Here is a 21,996-nt window from a genome sequence, read left to right as displayed (position 1 = left end):
ATTCAAGCTAAAGAAAGACTTGATCGATCGACAGTGGCACTGAAAGATTTAGAGACGGCGACCTAGAATCCAAAAAACCCCTGCGACGTCTAATGATTTTTCGTGCTTCCACTTGCAAGTTAGCGCAGGACGGGAACCCCAGTTAGGCGAATCTCATGACAAGGGACCGCGGATTGGCTGACTCAATCGTTGCCCCTGGTCCCTAAAAAGCTCGGCAGGCCGCGGGTTAGCGAATCAAGTATCGAACTCTCTAGAGGTTCTCTTTAGCGGTTTATTTCTTGACTCTCATTAGTTAGGCATCCCGGCCAATGTCTCCCGACTACCACCACTCAACGCCACGTCGAGCAAAGATTATCAGCCACCAAATGCAGGTACCAGTTCGAGACCAACCAGTAGGATGAAGACAAACATGAGAGTTCAAAGAACCCTCGAATCATCCTCTGAGCCCTTACCCTCTGACCCTCCGTCGCCGATGCTACACAATGACATACATTCTTATACACTATTCTTTTTTACTGCACAACTCATCCCGTTCCTGCAGCATAAGATTGCGCCGTTACGTGGCCCTCCCTTTGACGACGTCTATGCTCTTAGATCACATATATCACAAAGTCAGACATTACAAAGCTGGCCGCGTCTCTTCAGGATACAGAATCGCGCATACACATACAAAGACCTCATTGTCATTGTTCAATGCGATTGTACAAAACATCTAACCGTGTAATTTACCGTGCTCATGTCCCAGGACTTTCACCCCTCCCGTGTGGTGGGCATGGATCCGATCAATCATCGTTGATCCACCGAGCAAATCGATGGGAGTGGACACATCCCCTGATCATCCTTGCCTTGAACTCTTCAAATTGATTGCATCGCTTAACTGGGTCTCCGAAAAGACTTTCCCCCTTCGGGAAGAGGGTAAGAAAAGAAAAAAAGAGGAAACAAACTTGATCGGGTGAGAGCAGGGGTTTCTGCAGTTTGAAACTGACGAAGCCATGCAAAGCGTTAATTGCGGAGAAAACCTCATTGGATGCTTGTTCCCATCCGCCATTGGCTATGGCTGTTCGAGTGTTTCATATTCAGGCGCTCTCCTCCAAACCTCTTCTGATCTCATCCGATTTTATCGCCGAGAGAGAGCGGTTGGTTCTAAGAGACGATGCCGTCGTCCATCTAAGCGCGAGTTCGTCAGGTGCGAAAGCTGAATCGGGCTCAGCCTCAGACGGTTCAAGCGCCTCTTTTATTGAGATGTTGGTAACAGAGCCGGCCATATCGGTATCCCCATGCGAAATGGTTCAATATTTCTCCCTGCATCTGCATAGCGAAATTCTGAGGGAGCCCGAGCCCTACATCTCTCCCCGAGCCTCCGATCTATGTACATAGCAGCAAACATTACTCGCATACCGTATCTTAGGTATGTATGTACACTGTTCCTCTGTTTCGCATTGCTTTTCACACCTCACCTTTAATAAGTAATAGGGGTAGGTAGTCACACATGTCACATGCTAAGCCATCTGTTAGAGTGCTAACCGCCTTCAAAAATTCTATGGTCGAAGCTATTCAGGTTACAGTTTTATATATCAAGTTGATTGCCTAGGTAGGTTCAGGATCTACAAGTTTGATCTCTATCTAAACCTAACTATTTACGTCCCATAAAGATGATATGAAGGATCCAAATCGTCGGACTCTGATCATAACGCACGGGCACTTACACTAACTTGAGTAGATATGGATTGACAAGATCTTATGATAACGGCGATCAATTAACATCTGGTCCAGCTTTCCGACGTAACTGGAACCGCGTGTGATCAATATATAGATCTTATGATCTCTCAACACAAATGTGCGGCTTAATGTCTTCAAAAATGACTATATAGTCGCGCATATAGATAAGTACAACAGGAAGCATATGGGGTAATCTAAGTAGCAGTGAAGATCTAGCCTAGACCAGATTACCACCCATTCCTTCTCGTTTCAGCCGTCGGCCGATACGAATATAAATAAATCCCCCTACCCTGTTAGGTCATGCGAACTCTTGAAACCAGAAACGAATTCTGGGTCGTGCGACGACGGAGTTAGCCTAACTACATTGTTCACTGTTGTACCCAAACGCATCTACCCGTGAAACATCACGGTCCAGACTCGATGGGCTGTATCTAATCCTCATCCATGGATTCGGGCTCGCCGTTTTCGTCCTCACCTTCCTCGTCATCTGAAGAGCTCTCGTCCTCTTGGACACCGATGAGCCTCTCCCTGATCTCCCCATCTGACTTGTTTGAGATCTTGTGTGCGAATGCCTGTCGTACGGCTCCGTTTGTGCTGGTGTCCCACACGTGCATCGTTCCTTTGCTTCCTGCCACGGCAAGACGGAAAGCCACCTCGGCGTCGGGGGCAAAGTTTGTCGAAAATACCCTGCCGACGTCTAGGTTGCGGGCCACGACCATGGCGGGCCCGGTTGGCTGGATGTTCCAGAGCTTGACAGTCTTGTCAGTTGAGCCAGTAGCCATAAATCCCGGTATGTGTGCGTTGATGTCGAAGGACGACAAGGACTCGTCGTGGGCATGCAGCGTCCACACCGGCTTGCTTGCGGAAGGATTTGGTGGGGCGTTCCGGATGTCGTGGTAGTGTACAATTCCGTTCTCGGTAGAGACGAAGAAGAAGTTGGGGTCATGGGGATCCCACCTAACGTTCTCTACGTCACTCTCTACGCCCCATCGCGGAGCCTTGGCCTCGGGAGCTCGCATATCTGCTGCGACAATAGTTCGGTCGTAGCTTCCACTCAACAGCACCGTAGACTCGACAGAATGCCATGCCAGCGAGCAAACTTTGTCTGTGTGATATGAGTAGGACTTGGCGCACTTGGTCGTGTACAAATCCCACAGTTTTACGGTCTTGTCTGCCGAAGCGGAAGCTAAGAGATTTCGGTGTTTCCTATTGGCGGCAAGAGATAAAACTGCATCGACGTGGTACTCGTCGTTGGCCTTCTTGGATTTCTTCTTTTTCTTTTTCTTCTTCTCCTCTTCTTGCGGGTTGCTCCCTTGGCCTAAGATGGCATTGGGGTACATGCAATCTATGGTATCCAGATCCCAGACTTCGATATCGGGATCCATCGTCCCTATGGCGACAAAGTTGGCTACCGAATCTTTATCCACGCTGTTTTTTGACACGGGAATGTCTAGCCACTCCACGCAAAGAGGTATCGCAGGAAGCATGATGTCGTGGTGTACGTAGAGGTTGTCGGCTTCGTCTTCGTATACGTAGACCTCGAGATGCGCGAGCTCATCTTCAACCTTGGCGGCTAGTAGTAGATTGTCTGTGGCTAGAATCTGTAGCTCTTCCCTATCTTCGTCATCCTCGTCTTGGCCGTCGGGTATTGTGATGTAGGGATCGTCTTTATTGGATTCGTAGTATGCCAGAGACTTGATGTTTCCAAACATGTCCATTCGCTGGCCTTCAGCATCCTCCTCGTCATCATCGTAGTGCTCCAAGTCGTACTCCTTAAGGTCCGCGTCGTCTATGTTAATGCTTGGGCAGAATTAGTAGCTAGTTATACGTAATGCAAAAGCAGACCTACTCCTCTGCCTCTGCCTCTCCATTTTGCGTTGAAGATTTGTGATCTGGCTCATTCGCATTTTTTTCGTCATCGTCGTCGTCGCTGTTCACTCCATTTTCCCCTTCTTCTTGCGCTTCCTCTAGGTCCTCCTTTGCGTCGTCTAATTGTAGCTTAGCTAGGTTGGCTATTCTGTCGAATTCGGCCTCGTCGAAGTCGTACTTGGCAGGGAACGGCGCCGCAAAGCCTCGCCGTACCCAAGTGGACGTCGTTATCATAGACGACATGATTGGTTGCTAGCGACTCTATTTGTTTTGTCTATAAAAAAAGGCTTCCAAACAAATAGGTCGGTACGGCGCAAGAATTCTAAAAAGAGCCCCGCGAACTTCTGATTTGAGGTACAAAAATTCGAGATAAAATTTTAGCGGGGCAGTTGCTGATAAAAGATCGATAAGGAAATTTAGCGTAACTACGAAGTACTAAAAGTTAATGCCAAGACGCCGGGCCCATCTTTACCTTTTGTTTTCTTTCCGCGACTTCAATTAACGATCTACTTACACCGCTCGAGACTATCTCGACCTACCAACTTATTCTATAGAAATACCCTCGGGATGGATAGGGAGGACGGGAATTTTAGCCCCAAGAGGCGTAAAATCGATTTCAATCCCCTACGTTCCGATGACCGCTATAAATCTCTTCCAAATCGGAGCCACTCATCTCGACCACATGGCCGCTTCCAACATGGCTCTAGCTCGCGCGCTTCCACGCCTCGCGCGCAATCGAACTACGCCTCGACCCCAAAACAACAAGCGTTCGACGGTCCAGAACCTCTAGTGAGCGCAGATGAGCAGAATGCCCTTGATCGCGACTGGTATGCTGGTGATGAGACCGGTGGGCATACCTTTGGCGACGACTCCCATAACCCGTTTGGGTCGTACGATACTTCATGGGTCGAGCAGCAACAGCGGGAGGCTGAGTTAGTCGAGAAGAAATCCGGACGACATATGAATGCGCGCCAACTACAGAGGCAAAAGGACAACGATGCCTGGGAAACTAATCGTATGCTTACTTCTGGTGTCGCCCAACGACGTGCATTAGGGGATGACTTCGAAGACGATGACGAGGGAACTCGCGTTCACTTACTAGTCCACGACCTCAAACCGCCATTTTTAGATGGACGGACTGTGTTTACCAAGCAGCTGGAGCCAGTTCCGGCTGTTAGGGACTATCAGAGCGACATGGCTGTATTCAGTCGCAAAGGGAGTCGCGTGGTGAGGGAAAGGAGGCAGCAAAGGGAACGTCAGCGTCATGCCAAAGAGGCTACTAACTTGGCTGGTACCGCTCTTGGAAATGTCTTGGGCGTGAAAGAAGATGAAGGCGATAGCGCCTTACCGATAGCAACAGAAGAAGACGCACCCAAGTCTGGAGAGAATAAATTCAGCGAGCACATGAAAAAGAACAACGGCGCAAGCGCATTTAGCCAGAGCAAAACCTTGAGGGAACAGAGAGAGTATCTACCCGCCTTTGCGGTCCGGGAAGATTTACTAAGGGTGATTCGAGATAACCAAGTTGTTATAGTAGTTGGCGAGACAGGTTCAGGAAAGACGACACAGCTTACACAGTTTTTATACGAAGACGGGTACGGGAAATTAGGCATGATAGGGTGCACTCAACCTCGACGAGTAGCGGCGATGAGTGTAGCGAAGCGTGTGGCCGAGGAGATGGAAGTCAAGTTGGGTAGTACGGTTGGCTATGCTATTCGATTCGAAGACTGTACTAGTAAAGACACCGTCATCAAGTATATGACCGATGGTGTTTTACTACGAGAATCGCTTAACGAGAGGGACCTAGACCGTTACTCGTGCGTAATTATGGACGAAGCTCACGAGCGAGCGCTTAATACGGATGTGTTAATGGGGCTTTTCAACAAGATCTTACAACGCCGAAGAGATCTCAAGTTAATCGTTACGTCTGCCACTATGAATTCGAAGCGGTTCTCGGATTTCTTCGGTGGTGCCCCCGAGTTCACCATTCCAGGCCGAACTTTCCCTGTCGATATTATGTTCCATCGGTCGCCGGTCGAAGATTACGTCGATCAAGCGGTTCAGCAAGTGCTTGCGATCCACGTATCAATGGGCGCCGGCGACATTTTAGTGTTCATGACCGGACAGGAAGACATCGAGTGTACCTGCGAACTAGTGCGAGAACGTTTAGACGCCCTTAACGATCCGCCAGAGCTCAGTATCCTTCCGATTTATAGTCAGATGCCAGCAGATCTCCAAGCCAAAATTTTCGACCGGGCACCTCCCGGGGTGCGAAAATGTATCGTGGCTACTAATATTGCAGAAACTAGTTTGACAGTCGACGGTATCATGTACGTGGTGGACGCGGGTTATTCGAAATTGAAGGTATACAACCCCCGGATGGGTATGGATACGCTCCAGATTACACCAATATCGCAAGCGAATGCAGGTCAACGTGCAGGTCGCGCCGGTCGAACAGGCCCTGGTAAAGCGTTCCGTTTGTATACCGAGAAGGCGTTTAAGGACGAACTTTATATCCAAACGATACCCGAAATTCAGAGGACTAACCTCAGCAATACGGTGCTTCTATTGAAGTCATTGGGCGTCCGGGACTTGCTCGACTTTGATTTTATGGATCCGCCACCACAGGATACCATTACCACCTCCCTTTTCGACCTCTGGGCTCTGGGTGCGTTAGACAACCTTGGAGAGCTGACGGATCTCGGGTCTAAGATGAACGCTTTCCCTATGGATCCATCTCTGGCAAAGCTCCTCATCATGTCCGAAGAATATGGCTGTAGCGAGGAAATGGTTACCATCGTCTCCATGCTCTCCGTCCCTAACGTCTTCTATCGTCCTAAGGAACGGCAAGAAGAGTCTGATGCAGCGCGCGAGAAATTCTTCGTGCCCGAGTCCGATCATCTAACTTATCTCCACGTGTATTCGCAATGGAAGACCAACGGCTATTCAGATGGTTGGTGTACGCGCCACTTCCTACACCCGAAGTCACTGCGGAGAGCAAAGGAGATCAGAGACCAGCTTCTTGATATCATGAAAATGCAAAAGATGCAGATGGTCAGCTGCGGTACGGATTGGGATATCATTCGTAAGTGTATCTGCTCTGGTTACTACCACCAGGCAGCCAAAGTCAAGGGTATAGGAGAGTATATCAACCTACGCACATCAGTCACCGTGCAACTCCACCCCACGAGCGCTCTATACGGTCTTGGCTTTCTCCCCGACTACGTGATCTACCACGAGCTTATCCTCACGTCAAAAGAGTACATGTCAACAGTAACATCGGTCGACCCCCATTGGCTTGCGGAATTGGGCGGCGTGTTCTACTCGGTAAAAGAGAAGGGGTATTCGGCTCGAGAAAAGCGCATTACAGAGACCGAGTTCAACCGCAAGATGGAGATCGAGGCGAAGATGGCAGAAGATAAGCAGAGATATGAAGATCAGAAGAAATTAGAAGAGGAAAGGGCGGCTAAGAAGCCTGCGGCTAACAAGGAAGTCAAGAAGATTATTACTTCTGGCGCCGTGAAGAAACCCGTAGCGAAAAGGAAAGGCAGGGGCTTCTAGAAGTTTGTTGACGATGTTTGGAATATTACGATATCTACATGAGTAGCAGTAGCTATTCGATTTTACGACTTGGTTGAATATAATTTATTACTTAACATGGCTATTACTTAACATGGCTCTCGTCTCCTATCTTCGTACCTCGAAATGTGCCTCCCCTTCCTGTACGTCTCGGGGTTCCTTGTCTAACTTGACAACGTGGGCACCCCTTGGGCCTTTATCGAGTTCCTTTAGGAATGATGTGATAGAATCCTCGTGTCCTTGGGCCTCGCCTTCAACCTAGAAAAGATAAGTGGTTTGTCATTTCGACCTACTTAGAATTAGTTGCTCACCTTCCCATGGTCTGTATTTCGACACCACCCGGTAATACTGTGTTCTACTGCTTTCTTCTGCGCAAAATAGCGGTAGCTCACGCCTATCGCACTGTGACGTCAGTCTTCTAATCTACCGATACGGTAGCTTAATCGCTATCGTGGTGGAGACCGTACCTTGAACTCGACCGTGGACGAGAAAGTAGACCTATGATCTTGGTTAGTTTAGGTATTGACTTAATATTAGCTATATCTAGAGTAATATATCACTTACTCTTTGTGCCATTTTGAAGCTTCAATCGATTATCGTGGTGTATGTAGCAGATCGTATGCACGGTGGCAGATAACAGTTCACATGCAGGGTACACTGTAGCTTCGACATGTCCATGTACAATGACGACTGAGAAGCTTTATCGACACGGTATTGGTGGAGAAGCGATAAGCGGCAGATTTTCGGGTAGTTAGGTAATCTTTATCCGATGCTTTAGGTAAGATAAGATACCTACCTCCTTCGACTTTCAATGCGGTGTACGTACCTGAGCCTACTTCTCTTATTACCACAAAACATACAAACAGCAACAACATAGACTATCATCATGGATAGCACGTCTTCGGAGTCGACACCCATCCCTCAAGTAATCTTCCGTGGGAAGAAAAGGAAGACCTACAGACAACGAGCAGAACCCACCGACGATGATGACGAACGATCAAGATCCGCAGAGACGCCACGACCAGATGGAACACCGACTGCATCAGACACACCCGCAAAAACTGGAACCGCAACCCCAATTCAAAGCGAGGGCGCAGAAGATGAAGAGAAGGGACTCTCAGTAGCCGAAGTTTTACGTCTACGCAACGCGCGAAAGGCTCGACTAGGCGGCGTCAAGTTCGGCGCGGGAAGCAGCCACGGTTCCAACGATGCAACAACAGCCACTGCCGATGGTTTAGGAGACGGTTTCGACGACCTTAGTCTCATGATCCGCGAGGAAGAGAACAAGGTACTAGATATCGCGGCAGGTGTAAAGAAGCGTTTTGCGCCGCAGACAGGTATGGCGGCAGAACTAGTAAACAAGCACATGTGAGTCTCGTCCTCCCCATCTTGTCGCGCACCCCCCGCGACCGCTGCGCAGCTGCTGATGGAGCAAGGGAGGAGTATATAGAAGCCGAATTAGCCAGGCGACACAACGCTGTGGCGCTCTCTTCCAACCCAGCCGCGCGCTCGTCTAATCAGGAGCAGCAGCAGCAGCAGCAGCAACAACAACAACAACACCCAACGACAGCGACGGCGACGGTGACAGCGGTACCCAGACCCGAGCAGCAGAATAGAGCGCTACAAGGCCAGCTTATGGAGATCGACCTTGGCGACGAGGCGCGCAGCCGCAACGAAGCGCTGACGGAGCGCGCTAGGCGGAAGTTGCACGGCGAAGCTATCGAAGATGACGACGAGCAGCGGCAGCAGAGCGGCCGGCCGAAAAAGGTACGGCTCGGACGGGATGGCAAGCCCTGGAGGCCGAGGAATAGGCGGAACAGCGACGATATCAAGAGGGACCAGTTAGTCGAGGAGATACTCCGGGAAAGCAGACGTAAGTTTTTCTTTTTCTTTCCTTCTATTTCCCATCCACCATACGCAAGTAATCCAAAATACTAAAACACACCCACACAGTCGACGTATACGAAGCACCCACCCCACCCCCCGCCGCATCCGGCAGCGGCGCCGAAGACGACGGCGCAGCCGACGACCGCATCGCGGAGGAGTTCCGACGGGAATTCATGGACGCCATGGCCCAGCGCCAGCAGAAGCGCAAGAAGCCTACGAACGCGCCCCCCGGGTCCGGCCCCGGCGGCGCCGGCAAGGGCGGCGCCGCCGCCGACGAAGATGTTCTCAAGGGCCCCAAACTCGGCGGGAGCCGCAACGTGCGCGCCGCCATGCGCAATTTGCTACTGGAGAAGGCGAAGGAGGCCAAGGGCAAGACTCGGTGAGGGGTGGGTTGGTAGGATTGTCTTCATATTAGGTAGTTACAATGCGGGGCTTCCCGTTAAGAATTCAGTAAATGAGATCCCTTAAAGCGAGGAGAGGGTGATAGGGCGAGAGGGCGGCTGTCGTGTACGTTTGGGTACATAAATAATGCGGCGTTGGGTTATGCGTACACCCGTACTAAGTAAGGGAGGGCAAATTCGGAGTATATTGAATACACGCCCAATACATACCTTGTTTTATTATCTTTATATTTATATTGGTCCTGTAACTAACACGGAAAGAGAACTGCAAAGCAACATACATACATTGGTTTCTTCGTCGGCGAGCCCAACGTTTATTATAAATATAGCGTCAAGGCTATTATATATATATACCTAACAAAAATACTATATCCGAAGCAACAACTACCTTTTTCAAGAGTCTTTTTAAGACTGACATAATCAAGATCCATCTTGGCTTTAATTGCGTACTGGAACTTATTTTACTTAACTACCTACCTAGGTACCTACGCATTATACCTAATATTCCATCCTAGTATAAGAACCGGGAAGTTTGATCCTAAGGAAATATCCATCAGAGATAAATAACCGGCAACATGGTAACAAATGAATTTGGAGTTCTACTCTTCATTCACATATATAGATATATATAACTAGGCTATTTAAGCGGATATAACGTAATGTTCATGATCGCATTGCTATTTGTAACGTTGGGTCTCAACCGTAAAACGCCCCCCTAACCTAACCTAGATCGTTCGTATCGTCTCTTTCCCAGATAAAACAAAGAGCCGGCCAGCTTGCGATTCGGTGCGAGTCTTGCAGCCGTTAAAACAAGAGTATCCCATATCAATCCATCACATAGCGATTCCCTTCAAATAGACTATAAATATCATAACCAAATATCCCATGTGGAGCGCCGGGGGAATCAATCCTCTCCCTATAACCAAAGAAAATGCCGGTATGTAAAGTGGCCAGCAACATATATCGTCCCCTAATGAAGAAGAGGATAGAAGCGGAATAAGTCAATTCGGAATGACCGTCGCTAACTAAATGCAAACGCTCTCTATGCCCATTCCCAAGTACACCAATCCTATACTTTATAAGAAATCGTGACCGCTTATGAGGGCCGCCCACACTCCCAAAGCAGGGCGTTACTCGATTCAGTCTAAACTCATATCGTAGACCGTAGCATTCAGCCTAGAATGTGCCTCGGATTGCCCACTTGGTGATCTAGCCTTTTGTCAAGTCCCACGGCCTGGTCTTTAATGGGTTCTATAGTAGGATAGTAAGAGCCATAAGCTGCCTTAGCGGTATGTCGTTTATATAGCTATTGGTGAGTGACAGTCATTGACGATGTTATGCTTGTTCGGAAGGGGAAGACACCGGATCGCTGGGCTAGATCCTTGGGACAGAGTGTAATAGTGGCGAGATGCTTCATCGGATATCCAATTGGAAGGGTTTAAACCTGCCACCAATAGTGGCACAGCGCGGGCATTTTCTTCGGGCTCCTTGTTCCTCCATCAAGATATTGACGCAATCTCGGCATAGGCCGCAAATACATTCCGTACATGCATATGATTCTCGTAACTTTGACGCTCTCTGGCACGCTGCACAATAAATGTGCACCTCTTGGGATGAAAAGCCTGGCGACGAATCTGAAAGTCCAGAGGCTCCTATATGGAAGTGTTCTCCGCTCTCGCCACTCTCGACGGATGGGAAAGGTTCTGGAATCTCTTGGGCAAAGGATGGTGGAGTAAGAGCTTGTTGTAAAGGAGAAGCTTGATAGCCTTGAAAATGTTGATGGGGAAATGGGGGCAAGGAAGCTCGGTGTATTGATATAGGAGATTGGGGGACCTGGGATGTTAGAGAAGGAAAATGAATGTGCCGGGCACGACTTACAGGAGTCCTATCTTCATCAATATCTTCTGTAGCCGAGGCTGCAGCATCAATGAGGTCTTCCCACCTTTTGCCGTAGTCGGCCGAGGGCTCAACGGAATGAGCCTTGCGATCAATCGCGCCCGGCTTAAGACGCTCATCGTTCTGGATTCTCCGGAGCCAGTCGCTAGCGGTACCTCGAGATTTCTGCTTCTTGTGGCCGCGCTTAGTGATGGATTGCTTTCTGGGTCGGTTGGGGCCAAGCGATCGTTGAAGAGGAGGAAGAGTCGACGAACGACCTGGCGGGGAATTTGAAAGAATTGAAGGGAGCAAGTCCCTACGTGGTGCAGAGTTAATTGAAGGGAATGGTTCGCTAGTTGGTTCCATTCCGAAATTGATTGGAGGTAGTTCAATTGTACTCCTCGGTATTCTTCGGCCGTCATTGTCAGACTGCCAGCCCTTCAAAATAAGAATCAGCATTGATACCTATATATCAATGATTAATAGTGACGTTAGGTGAGTATTTACTGCTTCATTATCCCCCCAATCCGTCTCGAACTTGTGCTGGCCACCTAACTGGGCCAAAGCCGCAGCGGCACTCGCGGCCGGCAAAAGCGAGCCCCCAGAATATTCATCATGGTTCCTAGGGGTCCCCGGAGCGCTAGATGCGTCTCGGGAAAATGCATGACGCTCGTGCGGATAGCCTTTAGTCGGATCGAGGCTTCCTGGTGGTGGGCCGGCCGAGTTCTGAACTTGAGATCGATCTGACGGAGGTGTATTAATCATAAGTAAGAAGCTCTCCTCGGTCGCGGGGAGCTTCGAAATATAATGCTCTGGATGCGCTCGTCGAATATGCTCTTGCATTGAGCGATATCTCTTTTCCTATTTATTCCAAAATGGAGAGTTAGACATTGTCTTTCCTAGGCTTTGCGACATAGCTTCTGGGTTGAAACCCGATAACTCTTCGTAATTTAATCCTTCGGGAGGCGAGTCAGTGAAGATGTTGCAACTTACGCCAATGCAGCGCTTGCGACAACTCGAGCCATCTTGGTTTCTCAGAGGACAGACGACTTCATTATTCGAGTCGGTAATAGAGAATGAAGACGTTAAGGAAGATCGAGGCGGCATCTTGACCTAATCAACCCCGCCATTTACTGGTCGGGAATTGAAGGCGGGGGGGGAAGTTCGCAAGATCGATAGTCGATACCGATGTCGACGATAAGAAGCGCCACTAATAGTAAAGTAACCAAATAGTAACCAATTGACGATAGTCCAAATCTATGAAGCTTGAAGATCAGGTATGTAATAATTGTATTCGATATAGAAAGAATAATGACAGCTCTGCCGAGGTAGCTCTAAGCTCCTATACGGGTGTTACATGAGGTGTTTCGAAGCCTCTTCTCTCTCGTGGTTGTTGGCAGAAGAAAGAGGAAAGACTGGAAGGGTGACCTTATTGGGAGGGAGGGGGGAAGGGTAGCTGAAAGCAGCGGTACTGGAATTTCCCAGCTTAGATAGGTCGGTAGGTAAGAAGACAAGGAACATTGAACACACAAGGAACACAGGAGGAACACTGTAATAGTACTAATACATAGTACTAATAATACATGTAGGGTGGCCAGTGGCCACAACAAGTCAGGGTCAGAAGGTAAGGTGAGGTATGTATAGTGTAATAAGTACCTACCTACCTGTGTACTCCACACACCAAAGCTGGATCAACGGCCTTGGGGGATACCTTACCTTAAGTTAAGGTAGGTAGATGGACCTGGGATGTAAATGGTAGATGCGCGTATGTATATGTATGTAAGTGGTCTGGTGGTATAGGTATCCTAGATAGGTACCATACCTAGTAAGGTATTAATGCGGGAACATCAAGTAGCTGTTAACAAAGAGAGCAAAGCCTCCCCCCGGACAGGGTAAACTGAGCTTGTCATCCAAAGCAGCCCAAAAGATAGATGATCCAACCAAAGAGGGTGAAAGACAGACGGGCATCCCGTCGCGGACGAGCAGGCATTGTATCGTACATGGTAGATACATGCATAGGTAAGTACAAAAAAAAAATATCCAAGCTTGTGCGGCAAGTTCGAATCGGAGCAGACAAAGAGAGAGAGCGAGCCGTTTTATTGGCTCCGTCCCACTCCGTCTCTTTCTTAACTCGTTTTAAACAGGCCGGACAGCTTCCCTTCTGACTCGATCGAGGATCGGCTGGGACGGATGGCTATTTGAAAATTAGGAGTGGGGTTTCTTCTGTGACGGGCGGAGGGAAAAGAGAACAATGATGCAAATAATAAAAAGAGAAAAGCTGAAGATGCGAACACTTTTCGGTAGCAATAGAACACCTCCCGAGAGCCCAATGATTCCTTTTGAGTTGAGAGCGTCGTTAGAGCTTTCAGGTCTAGCTGTACGGAATTTGGCGATGCGAGCTTCTTAGCTTCAGATAAAGCAAGCTAAATAAAAAGAGGCCAAGGTTTTCTGTTCCTCGTTGCCTCTAAACGTACAAGCACATAATACCTGCAGCAGGAGCAGGGTATGGGATCCTCAAATGGTAAAAAGACGGGTTTAATGCGACCTTACACCTCATGGTGTATAACAAATAGAGCCAGCTGCTTCCCACGAGACATGAATGCATTATTACATACTTGTCTAGGTACTAGCTAGGCAAAGCCCCGGCTTGCAGTACCGCCGCCGCAGCAGCAGCAGCAGCAGGAAGCTTGAGGGGGGCGAGGGGTTCTGCAGACTGCAGGTGGGTAAGGTGGATGCACTGAACCGAATCCATCCATCTACTAACGAGAGCTCCGGCATTGGCTGAGCAGGCAAGCAGAGCTTGCGGAGGTGATACGATAGGTGGAGGTTTCGAGTGGAGGCTTTGAGAAATGGCGGGGCATCGAAAGAAAGACTCTGTCGGGTAGTATGTATGCTGGTATGGTAGCATGGTAGCGGGCAGACGGGCTCGTTTCATTATCAAAGTTCTCCATCTCGCACGCTTCTCTCACATGCATGTTGCTTGTTCCCTCACCAGTTGAAAGCAAGTATTCTCCTTGGCTGTACCTGTCGGCGGAAGCATGAAAAGAACCCGTGGTTAAAGCTCGTAAGCTTATGACATCAGATATGGAACACGAGCTCCCGCCGTCGCCATCGCTTCTCTGATTGTCTGATTGCGGATGTGGCTTTTTTTGACACATTTTTCATTCCAGACGAAGCCGGGATTACCTTAGGTACCCTAGTTAGTGGCAGCCGAACATGGGTACCTACTGTATGTATATATTGTAGCTACCCAATTCGAGTCTCTTCTTTGTTAATGCGACTAGTTAGTAGAACTGTGGTAGAAAGCTCTTATCCCGGTCAATCGCATTAGTTGGCCAGATTTTTTTTTCTTGTACGCGCCGCCTTCACCAAGACTTTCCAGTCGGGAGGCTGGCCCGGTAATGCCAACTAATGTCTGGACGAGCACTTTATACGAGAATCGAATCGTGGTTAAACATTGATCGAGAATTGTGCTATTGTTAGTATCCTGATTTTAGTTTCGCGAATAGAAACTTTTATTCGGGAACACCTTCAAGAGCTGAAAAATGCTCCTTCCATGGGCGCTGTGCTACTATGTCAGTATGTAAGCATTAAGTACCCATGTACCTTAGGTACATAATGATATGTACATGATTGCTCGGCTTGATGTGGGGTGGATGGGGGTGCGCTACTGCAAGCTTGCAAACCCTTTTTTTGCTTCTTCTACCATTTACTTCTAAGCTCTAGGAAGGTGTTCTCATAATCCCTTATCAATTCATACCTAAAGCATTAGCTTTGAGAGGAAGCTGCATCAACTGTGGTAGCTACCTCCTATTTAAGCTATGTGACTGCTGATCCGAGTGCCGTTAAAGCTTTAGGAATTGACGAATCCTCTCTCACCTCGATTCTCGGCACATTGCATGTATTGTATAAGTGCTGCACACCTCTGCGCACCACACCTCTACCCCTCACCGGGTCTCAAAAACTAGAAAATATGACGAAGGCCTACAGCTAATCGTTCTTATCGATAATATCGAAAGACCTCTGTCTTGGAGACATATCATAAGAATTGCATTCTTAGGACCAGCTACCTATAGCATACTCTCAACAGCGGAATTGTTAAGCGTTACCAGTCGTCAAAGCAATATAACCTCGGTAGACTCATCTTACACCTTGATATCTCGAACGGTACTAGTAGGCTTTGCGTCGAGTTGGGGTTGAGATATGCCTATAGCAGCCCGCTTCTCTATCCGCGTACTTAAAGCTCAATGTCCAAATCATGAAGCTTTAGGTAATCTTCAAGTGAAGAAATTAGGGTATATAGTACATGAACATCCAGCTGTTCAGGTTGAGGTTCAACTCTTTGCAATTATATGTTTCTTCGTAGTATATTACCTAGCACCTAATGCCGACTCAAGATAAACCAACTCTTATTAATATTACTATTAGGCTGGTTCTGAGATACGAGTCCAATGCTTCTATAGGTACTACGCCAGCACTGGAGTGAGTTACAGTAGAGCCGCTGAAAGTGTCAATATTGTATTACAAAGCTTCCATGCCGAACAACCTTCTTGAGCAATCTGTGCCTGGTCATCCGCATGATCACCGTGTCATTCCAGGTAATTTAACAATAAACTAATCTGGAATGCGCTGTATGATTGCCATGGCCCTAATTGATTGGGCAACTGTAGATCTCATGACGGGAAGATATCGGTATGGCAAGTGGAAGTCGGCATCTAAGGGAATGAACATTTGGGAAATGAGATAGCAATCTTGTCATACAGGAATGATAGTATATCGCTATCTCTTGGGGAATCTGAATAATGGTAGGTGATATTGTTTTGTACGTCATGCTCGAATAGATATACCTAGCGATTGAAAAGAAAACATTCCTAATTGTGCGACAACGGCACGAGGTATGAGGTATGAGGTATGTATACCTGGTGTTTCATGAAATTATGATTATCTTCATGCGGTACTTGTTAATTCCCGACGATAATAAGCTGGTAAATAGCTGAACTTTTACATATGGTTTAATAATTAATGTGAAGGAAAGTCAGTTACGACTACGTGTAATACCTACTCGATAGGAATATCTATTTTAGGATAGCTATAATATAAGAAAAGACCCTGGATTAAGCCCGACGCCACTTCTGTGCTATGTAGGTACCTTATACTGAAAATCTGACCAATCAGCAAGAGAAAATAGGTACCTGTCTGCCTGTCAAAGAAAGTTAAAAGTGTCAAAGTATGGGGCACGGTCCAGACGGCATTAATACCAACCGGCGTCGTACAGACTTGGCAGCAAAACACCGAAACATCTCACTCCATCTGCAGATCTTTAGCTTACAGCTCTTTGCATCCACTTCACCCCCCAGCTCGAACCAAGTGAAACATGGCCAACTACCCATTGTCTAAAACATGTCCTCGCCCTCCACAACAAGTGTTGTTTGGTACGTAGTAAGAGCGGGAAAGCGGCGGGAAAGCGGCCAAGGGCATTTCGTATATCCCAACTTTTGATTATAGTTCAATATCAATCACATGGGTGAATTTATTATGATCAATCAATGTTTGACGAGGACTTCGATCATTGCCCGATTCTAAGCCGCGGGTGTCTCTTAACAGATATTACTCTCCCACGCGATCCTTCGTACGCCTACTTTCTCGCTTCATCATCCATTCACCCAGTCATCCCGCGGTAAGACAGTTCACCTTCCCCCCTCTTTAATCGGGGCTGAAACTAGATCCTTCTTAACTTTCCTTTTCGTCATCATCACTTTCTCTTGCTGCTTTATCCTGTCTGCCAGTCTGCCAGTCTACCAGTCTGCTTGAAGCTCTTGAAGTCAGCTCATCCCTCATTCACCCTCGGTCTACTGAACTACTTTAAGCTCTCCCGACAACAGATGATAGCCAATTTCCACCCCCTTAAGAGGGAGTCTATACGACAAGTCCCCTAGATACGTCGACTCCCGCAATGGCCTTAACTATAAAAAACCTCAACTCCGATGCCTCCTTTCTCCTATCCTTCGAGCCTATCATCCCCGAATTCGCACAGCATATTGTAACGCCGAAGCCGTTTACACTTCTCCTGGACCCTTGGATAACAGGACCTTCCAAGATATTTCACTCTAAGATCTCGATTACGACTCACATACACCCAGCATGCATATCCTCGCTCTCGGAGCTCCCGTCCCCGCCGGATCTTGTTATCATAACTCAACATAAGAGCGACCATTGCAATGAAGCTACGCTCCGGCAACTGCCAGCAAGTGGAACAAACACAATCATACTCGCCGAACCAGCGGCAGCACGCTTGATCAAGAGTTGGAAGTACTTCGACCAGAAGAAGATTCGAACGATAGAGCGATGGGAAGACCCGAGGTTGACAGGAAAGCAATCTGTAGTGCGAATTCCCGTCCCGCCTGTGACGCCCGGAGGTCAAGGGGGTGAAGTCACCGTCGCCTTCATACCGCAGAAACGCGACCTAGCTGGTTTACATGGCGCAATTGGTATAACGTATCGACCTCCACCAACACATCACTTACAACTCGGTATCCCTACCATATCGAAACCGCCCTCGCCGCCTGCTACCCCTAATACGCCTACTATGCAGGATTCGGACATGTTACTCGCGAATAATTCATCTACCCCTAATCCTTTCCTCCTCCCGCCCTCTCCACCAGTATCACCACACTCCCTGCGCTCTGTCCAGTCCGCGTCAACCTTACTCCCCTCTCCGGCGCACTCACGCTTAAGCACTTCTTTCCCACGATCCGTTTCCCAGAGCCACATTCGCCCCGCCACCTCCATCGGTATGATCCGTCCAATATCAGTCCTTTTTTCGCCTCACGGTATCTCATACGACTACATCGCACCTTACGTTACATCACATCTCGTAGCCGAAGCAGCGCTCCCACTAACGGCCCTCCTGCACTGTATGGACAGCGTCACAAATCCATGGTGGCTCGGCGGCAATATCAGCGCGGGAGTACCTACAGGCGCTGAGATCGCGACACGGCTGGGCGCGCGCATCTGGCTTAGCGCGCACGATGGGGAAAAGGACGTCCGGGGCCTCGCTACGGCGATGCTGAAGACGAAACGGTGGAGGCGCGAGGAAGTTGAAGGCGCCTTAGACACGCGCGAAGAAGGGAAACCTGGCAAGGAGAAACCAGGTCATGCACGAAAGGGCAGTAGCAGTAGCATCGGCGGCGTCACCACAGAAATCATGCGCCTCGGCAGCGGCGACGAAATCGTCGTCTCCGGAAGCGGTATGTTATGGTGTTCTCCGGAGAATACGGACGACCAATGGGCCATCAGGGACGCGAAGGCCCGTCAAAACGTCAAGGTGAAAAGCCAATACAGCTTGAGACCAATGCACGCTCGTGGCGAGAAGATATCTAATGGCCTGAAGACAAAGAAGTCATTGAGAGGAGGCTTTTCGAGATTTAGGTCCGTGGTTACTCCTATTTGAAGAAGTGACTAGGTTACAGGCTCGTTCGTTCGTTCGTTCAGGGTAAGGTAATCGTTTGTTATTAGGACGATATTTCTTATGTTTAGGCACATTAGCTTGTTGGGTTCTGGCGTGTTTCGGGAGAAGGATTTTTACATGATACCAAGGGCAGACAAAATTAGTCTTTATGGACTTGTCATTTTTAGTGAACCATTCAGGCATATCATTTTTTTGGAATAGGGTTTCTCATTTTTTAAGGTTAGGGAAAGGCATGGAGACAAGAAGTCAACGGCGTTACTATTCGAAGCCCGAAACTTCCTATGGATATCCGGGAACAGGATAGAGATATTTACCATCGGTATTATACCAACGTGATCACATTAGATCATCGCAAAATTTGAGGCTTAATTTCTTTTGTCTGTTAGATGAATTCGTTCATTATGCATCCCTGTGGCCATGATAGGTTGTGGTATCTACCGAAAACAACAATAAGACCCGCGGGCCTGCCTCGCCTACATACCACCATCTACCTCTGCCTCTACTTCTAAAACCCCCCATGAGATAGTATGATAGCTCACATAACGAAATTCCTCGAATGCATATCCTTTCCTCCCGTAGAAACATAAGTCTGGATCGCTTACACTTACGCGGAACAATGGCGCGTATTCGGCAACGTATTCGTGAACTTGCTCCTAGCCCAACAGGTAATTTCTGTCCTCCAGACCGTTGCGTATATGTAGAAATACGGCAACCCTCACCATTGGCTTTGCTCACCCCCCATACTAACAATTCCGTGGAAAGCCATAGGTATAACTTAAAATCTCCGGGTCTCAACTTCACTTGAGCTGCTTTAAGATCTCGACGAGGAAGTCCTCGAAGCTGAGAGTAATGTAACCGTCGCGGTCCTCGTCATACTTCTTGAAGACGTCCGTCATACGCTTAAGGCTGATACAGGCCTGAACGAAGAGGTCGAAGCTCATGACGCCCTCGTTACGCTTGTCGTAGGTGCGGAAGAGGAGGTCGACGAAACCGGGGCTAAGGCGGTAGCGGAAGGCCACGAGGGCGTTGCTAAATTCGTCGGGACTAATGTTGCCGCTGCGGTCCGCGTCGAATCGGTCGAACAGTGCTCGCCACGATGCTAGGAATGACCATAGTCCGCAGAATTCGTCGAATCCGATCGTCCCCGACCGATCACTGTCGAACATGCGGATCATCATGCGCACCGTCTGCGGGTCGAAAGCCGTCCAGTCGCCATTTACGAGAGCGGCCGATAGTTCCTTTTCGGAGAGCTGACCGGTATCTATTCGAAAGGGGTTAGTATCTGGGGGGAGGGGGGGGGATCAAAAACGGCCGGGCTAAGAAAACGTACTGTTCTTGTCGACAGCTTTGAATAGCGGTAGCAGAGTGGGATCGGCAGCGCCTTCCTGAGGGGTAGGAGAAGGAGGTGGCCGACTCGCGGGAGGTGGACGGTTATGGGCCGTTGGTCGCGGGCCGGTTGCGGTAGGTGGCGGTGACATAGTAGATTGCAGGTTCGGCCTATAGCCGTAGTCGTAACTGTTGCTATGGCTACTACCACTATTGTTGCTATAACCGCTCGGGCCGTAACCAGTAGGTGTCAAACGTCCTGTGTCTGTGCGACGAGTCGGAAGAGAATCGTGTCGGGTGCTAGGAACAGGCGGTTGAGGCTTGGATTCGTAGCGAGAGGACGGGTGAGGCGCGCCGCCTTTCTACGAAGGGAAGAAAGTTAGTTTATTTACAGTCGAATATACGTATATACGAGTGGATAGAAGAGGGGCTCGCGCAGGGGTTAACAGGTTGACGGGTTAACATAAGGCAGAAAAAGGGTTCAACGGAGGTGCGTGCGCGTACCGGGTCGGGTTCTGCGAATCTGCGGTTTCAAAAATAGATTAGCTATCGCTGTCACGCATGAAAATGAAACCAATATTTATTATATATTATCCTCCCCATCTCAATACTCAATACCCGATATCACTTCACTTGTCCACCGCGGTTTTGAGCGATGACGATGGCGGGGTATAGTAGCGCTGGGTGCCGACTCACCTTGGCAGTTCATCGGGATTGTATGGTCTGTTATAAGCCATTGCGTATATTGATTGCTGTTTACGTCGCTCTAGAGTTTAGATAGACTCGACTAGTACCGGTAGTAAAAGAATGAAGACGGTAAGGACAGCAGTTAGCAGCGAGACCTGTTTGTTATATGGCTTTTTTGTATAGAGTGAATGTCGACGTGAGATAGGTACCTAAGGCACTTAAATTGGGAAAAGGTATCGGACGAGTAATAAGCGGCAGTGCAACCCAGTCGTCAAGTAGCGGACAAAGAGTAAATTAGTCTCAGCCGCAAGAAAAAATCGGGGTAAAAGAAGAAAGTCAAGGATCATGGGGTTTTAAAAAGACAAAAGGGAAGAGATAAGTGCTGAGGATTTTTAGCTGGGATGTATATATGGAGTAGTATTAAGTCTTCATTGAGGATTATTAACTCTAGGGCTGCATCTGCTAAATCCAAGACCCAAGACCCAAGACCCAAGACTTAAGACCCAAAGGAGCTAACTAATAACAACTTAGGGGCTGCCGAGAAAGAAAAAAAAAGTAATGTGGTTTTTTGCTTTATTGTCTCAAATACCGTACATAAGTCGGGTATTAGTTATCGGGTATTTTATTAACAAGCTGTTCTCTTTGGTCCTCCAGAGTAAAAGATTGACCACCTTAGGTAACCATCTGGATGAACTGTATGGATTTGCATGGATTCGTATGGATATCCGGCAACGCTAGCGTCCGTCTGACTGATACCAAAGATCCGCAGGCATCAGACTGGCGATCAAAATCACATTCACACCGATGCTGAGCGGCGGGGCAGCCCGGGGCTGTGTCATCATCGTCTACCACAGCATCCATACGTACTCCATTAGGTACGTAATAACTCGTCGGATCAATCCGATTGTTTGTTATCTTGACCGAAGGTGGCAGAGATCCTGGGGAATTAAAGCAGGGCGAACCTTTAGTCTTTCTCGAAGGCTGACTTATATAGAAAAGAAGCTTCTAAAATATTAACTAGAATAGATTCAGCTTCCCCAGTGAGGCTCAGGCATGACGATCCCGTCCCGTCCCGCATCCCGGTCAATATTCCTATCTTACTATGTACTGCCTACAAAGTGGGTTGGGCTAAACCCACAGCATCTTCTTTTGTCATTTCCAACATCCTCCATGGATGGCGGCAGG

The 21,996-nt window shown here is 48.4% G+C and overlaps 7 protein-coding genes across 7 annotated transcripts; 3 read left to right on the top strand and 4 right to left on the bottom strand.

The window, feature by feature from the left end:
- Positions 1 to 2,150: 2,150 nt before the first annotated feature.
- On the bottom strand, positions 2,151 to 3,831 carry F5Y00DRAFT_256932 (WD40 repeat-like protein; the record flags this gene model as incomplete). Its single annotated transcript, XM_048010487.1, has 2 exons — positions 2,151 to 3,519; positions 3,569 to 3,831. 2 exons carry the CDS (start codon positions 3,829 to 3,831, stop codon positions 2,151 to 2,153), a joined length of 1,632 nt encoding a protein of 543 aa, XP_047870367.1.
- Positions 3,832 to 3,986: 155 nt separating this feature from the next.
- Positions 3,987 to 7,825, top strand: F5Y00DRAFT_223112 (P-loop containing nucleoside triphosphate hydrolase protein). Its single transcript, XM_048005831.1, has 4 exons — positions 3,987 to 7,418; positions 7,479 to 7,561; positions 7,635 to 7,665; positions 7,732 to 7,825. The coding sequence occupies exon 1, from the start codon at positions 4,156 to 4,158 to the stop codon at positions 7,147 to 7,149; it is 2,994 nt and encodes a 997-aa protein (XP_047870365.1). The 5' UTR covers positions 3,987 to 4,155; the 3' UTR covers positions 7,150 to 7,418; positions 7,479 to 7,561; positions 7,635 to 7,665; positions 7,732 to 7,825.
- Positions 7,276 to 7,743, bottom strand: F5Y00DRAFT_256930 (Acylphosphatase; the record flags this gene model as incomplete). Its single annotated transcript, XM_048010486.1, has 4 exons — positions 7,276 to 7,425; positions 7,479 to 7,561; positions 7,635 to 7,665; positions 7,732 to 7,743. The coding sequence occupies 4 exons, from the start codon at positions 7,741 to 7,743 to the stop codon at positions 7,276 to 7,278; spliced, it is 276 nt and encodes a 91-aa protein (XP_047870366.1).
- Positions 7,826 to 7,993: 168 nt separating the features above from the next.
- On the top strand, positions 7,994 to 9,792 carry F5Y00DRAFT_7298 (hepatocellular carcinoma-associated antigen 59-domain-containing protein). Its single transcript, XM_048014073.1, has 3 exons — positions 7,994 to 8,535; positions 8,604 to 9,040; positions 9,121 to 9,792. Exons 1-3 carry the CDS (start codon positions 8,054 to 8,056, stop codon positions 9,435 to 9,437), a joined length of 1,236 nt encoding a protein of 411 aa, XP_047870364.1. The 5' UTR covers positions 7,994 to 8,053; the 3' UTR covers positions 9,438 to 9,792.
- Positions 9,793 to 10,868: 1,076 nt separating this feature from the next.
- F5Y00DRAFT_256928 (uncharacterized protein) lies at positions 10,869 to 12,437 on the bottom strand (the record flags this gene model as incomplete). The annotated part of the gene is made up of 4 exons (XM_048010485.1): positions 10,869 to 11,288; positions 11,334 to 11,768; positions 11,838 to 12,191; positions 12,324 to 12,437. 4 exons carry the CDS (start codon positions 12,435 to 12,437, stop codon positions 10,869 to 10,871), a joined length of 1,323 nt encoding a protein of 440 aa, XP_047870363.1.
- Positions 12,438 to 16,592: 4,155 nt separating this feature from the next.
- Positions 16,593 to 19,177, top strand: F5Y00DRAFT_223102 (uncharacterized protein). The gene has a single exon (XM_048005830.1). The coding sequence runs from the start codon at positions 17,284 to 17,286 to the stop codon at positions 18,778 to 18,780; it is 1,497 nt and encodes a 498-aa protein (XP_047870362.1). The 5' UTR covers positions 16,593 to 17,283; the 3' UTR covers positions 18,781 to 19,177.
- Positions 19,178 to 19,489: 312 nt separating this feature from the next.
- F5Y00DRAFT_7141 (EF-hand) lies at positions 19,490 to 21,386 on the bottom strand. The gene is made up of 4 exons (XM_048014050.1): positions 20,821 to 21,386; positions 20,623 to 20,647; positions 20,129 to 20,486; positions 19,490 to 20,059 (listed from the first exon to the last, which is right to left on the bottom strand). Exons 1-4 carry the CDS (start codon positions 20,859 to 20,861, stop codon positions 19,596 to 19,598), a joined length of 888 nt encoding a protein of 295 aa, XP_047870361.1. The 5' UTR covers positions 20,862 to 21,386; the 3' UTR covers positions 19,490 to 19,595.
- Between the last annotated feature and the right edge of the window lie 610 nt (positions 21,387 to 21,996).

The sequence above is a fragment of the Daldinia vernicosa genome, assembly GCF_022497035.1.
Source record: "Daldinia vernicosa strain CBS 139.73 unplaced genomic scaffold F5Y00scaffold_1, whole genome shotgun sequence".
In the NCBI taxonomy this organism is placed as follows: domain Eukaryota; kingdom Fungi; phylum Ascomycota; class Sordariomycetes; order Xylariales; family Hypoxylaceae; genus Daldinia; species Daldinia vernicosa.
This window is presented reverse-complemented; position numbering and strand designations above follow the sequence as displayed.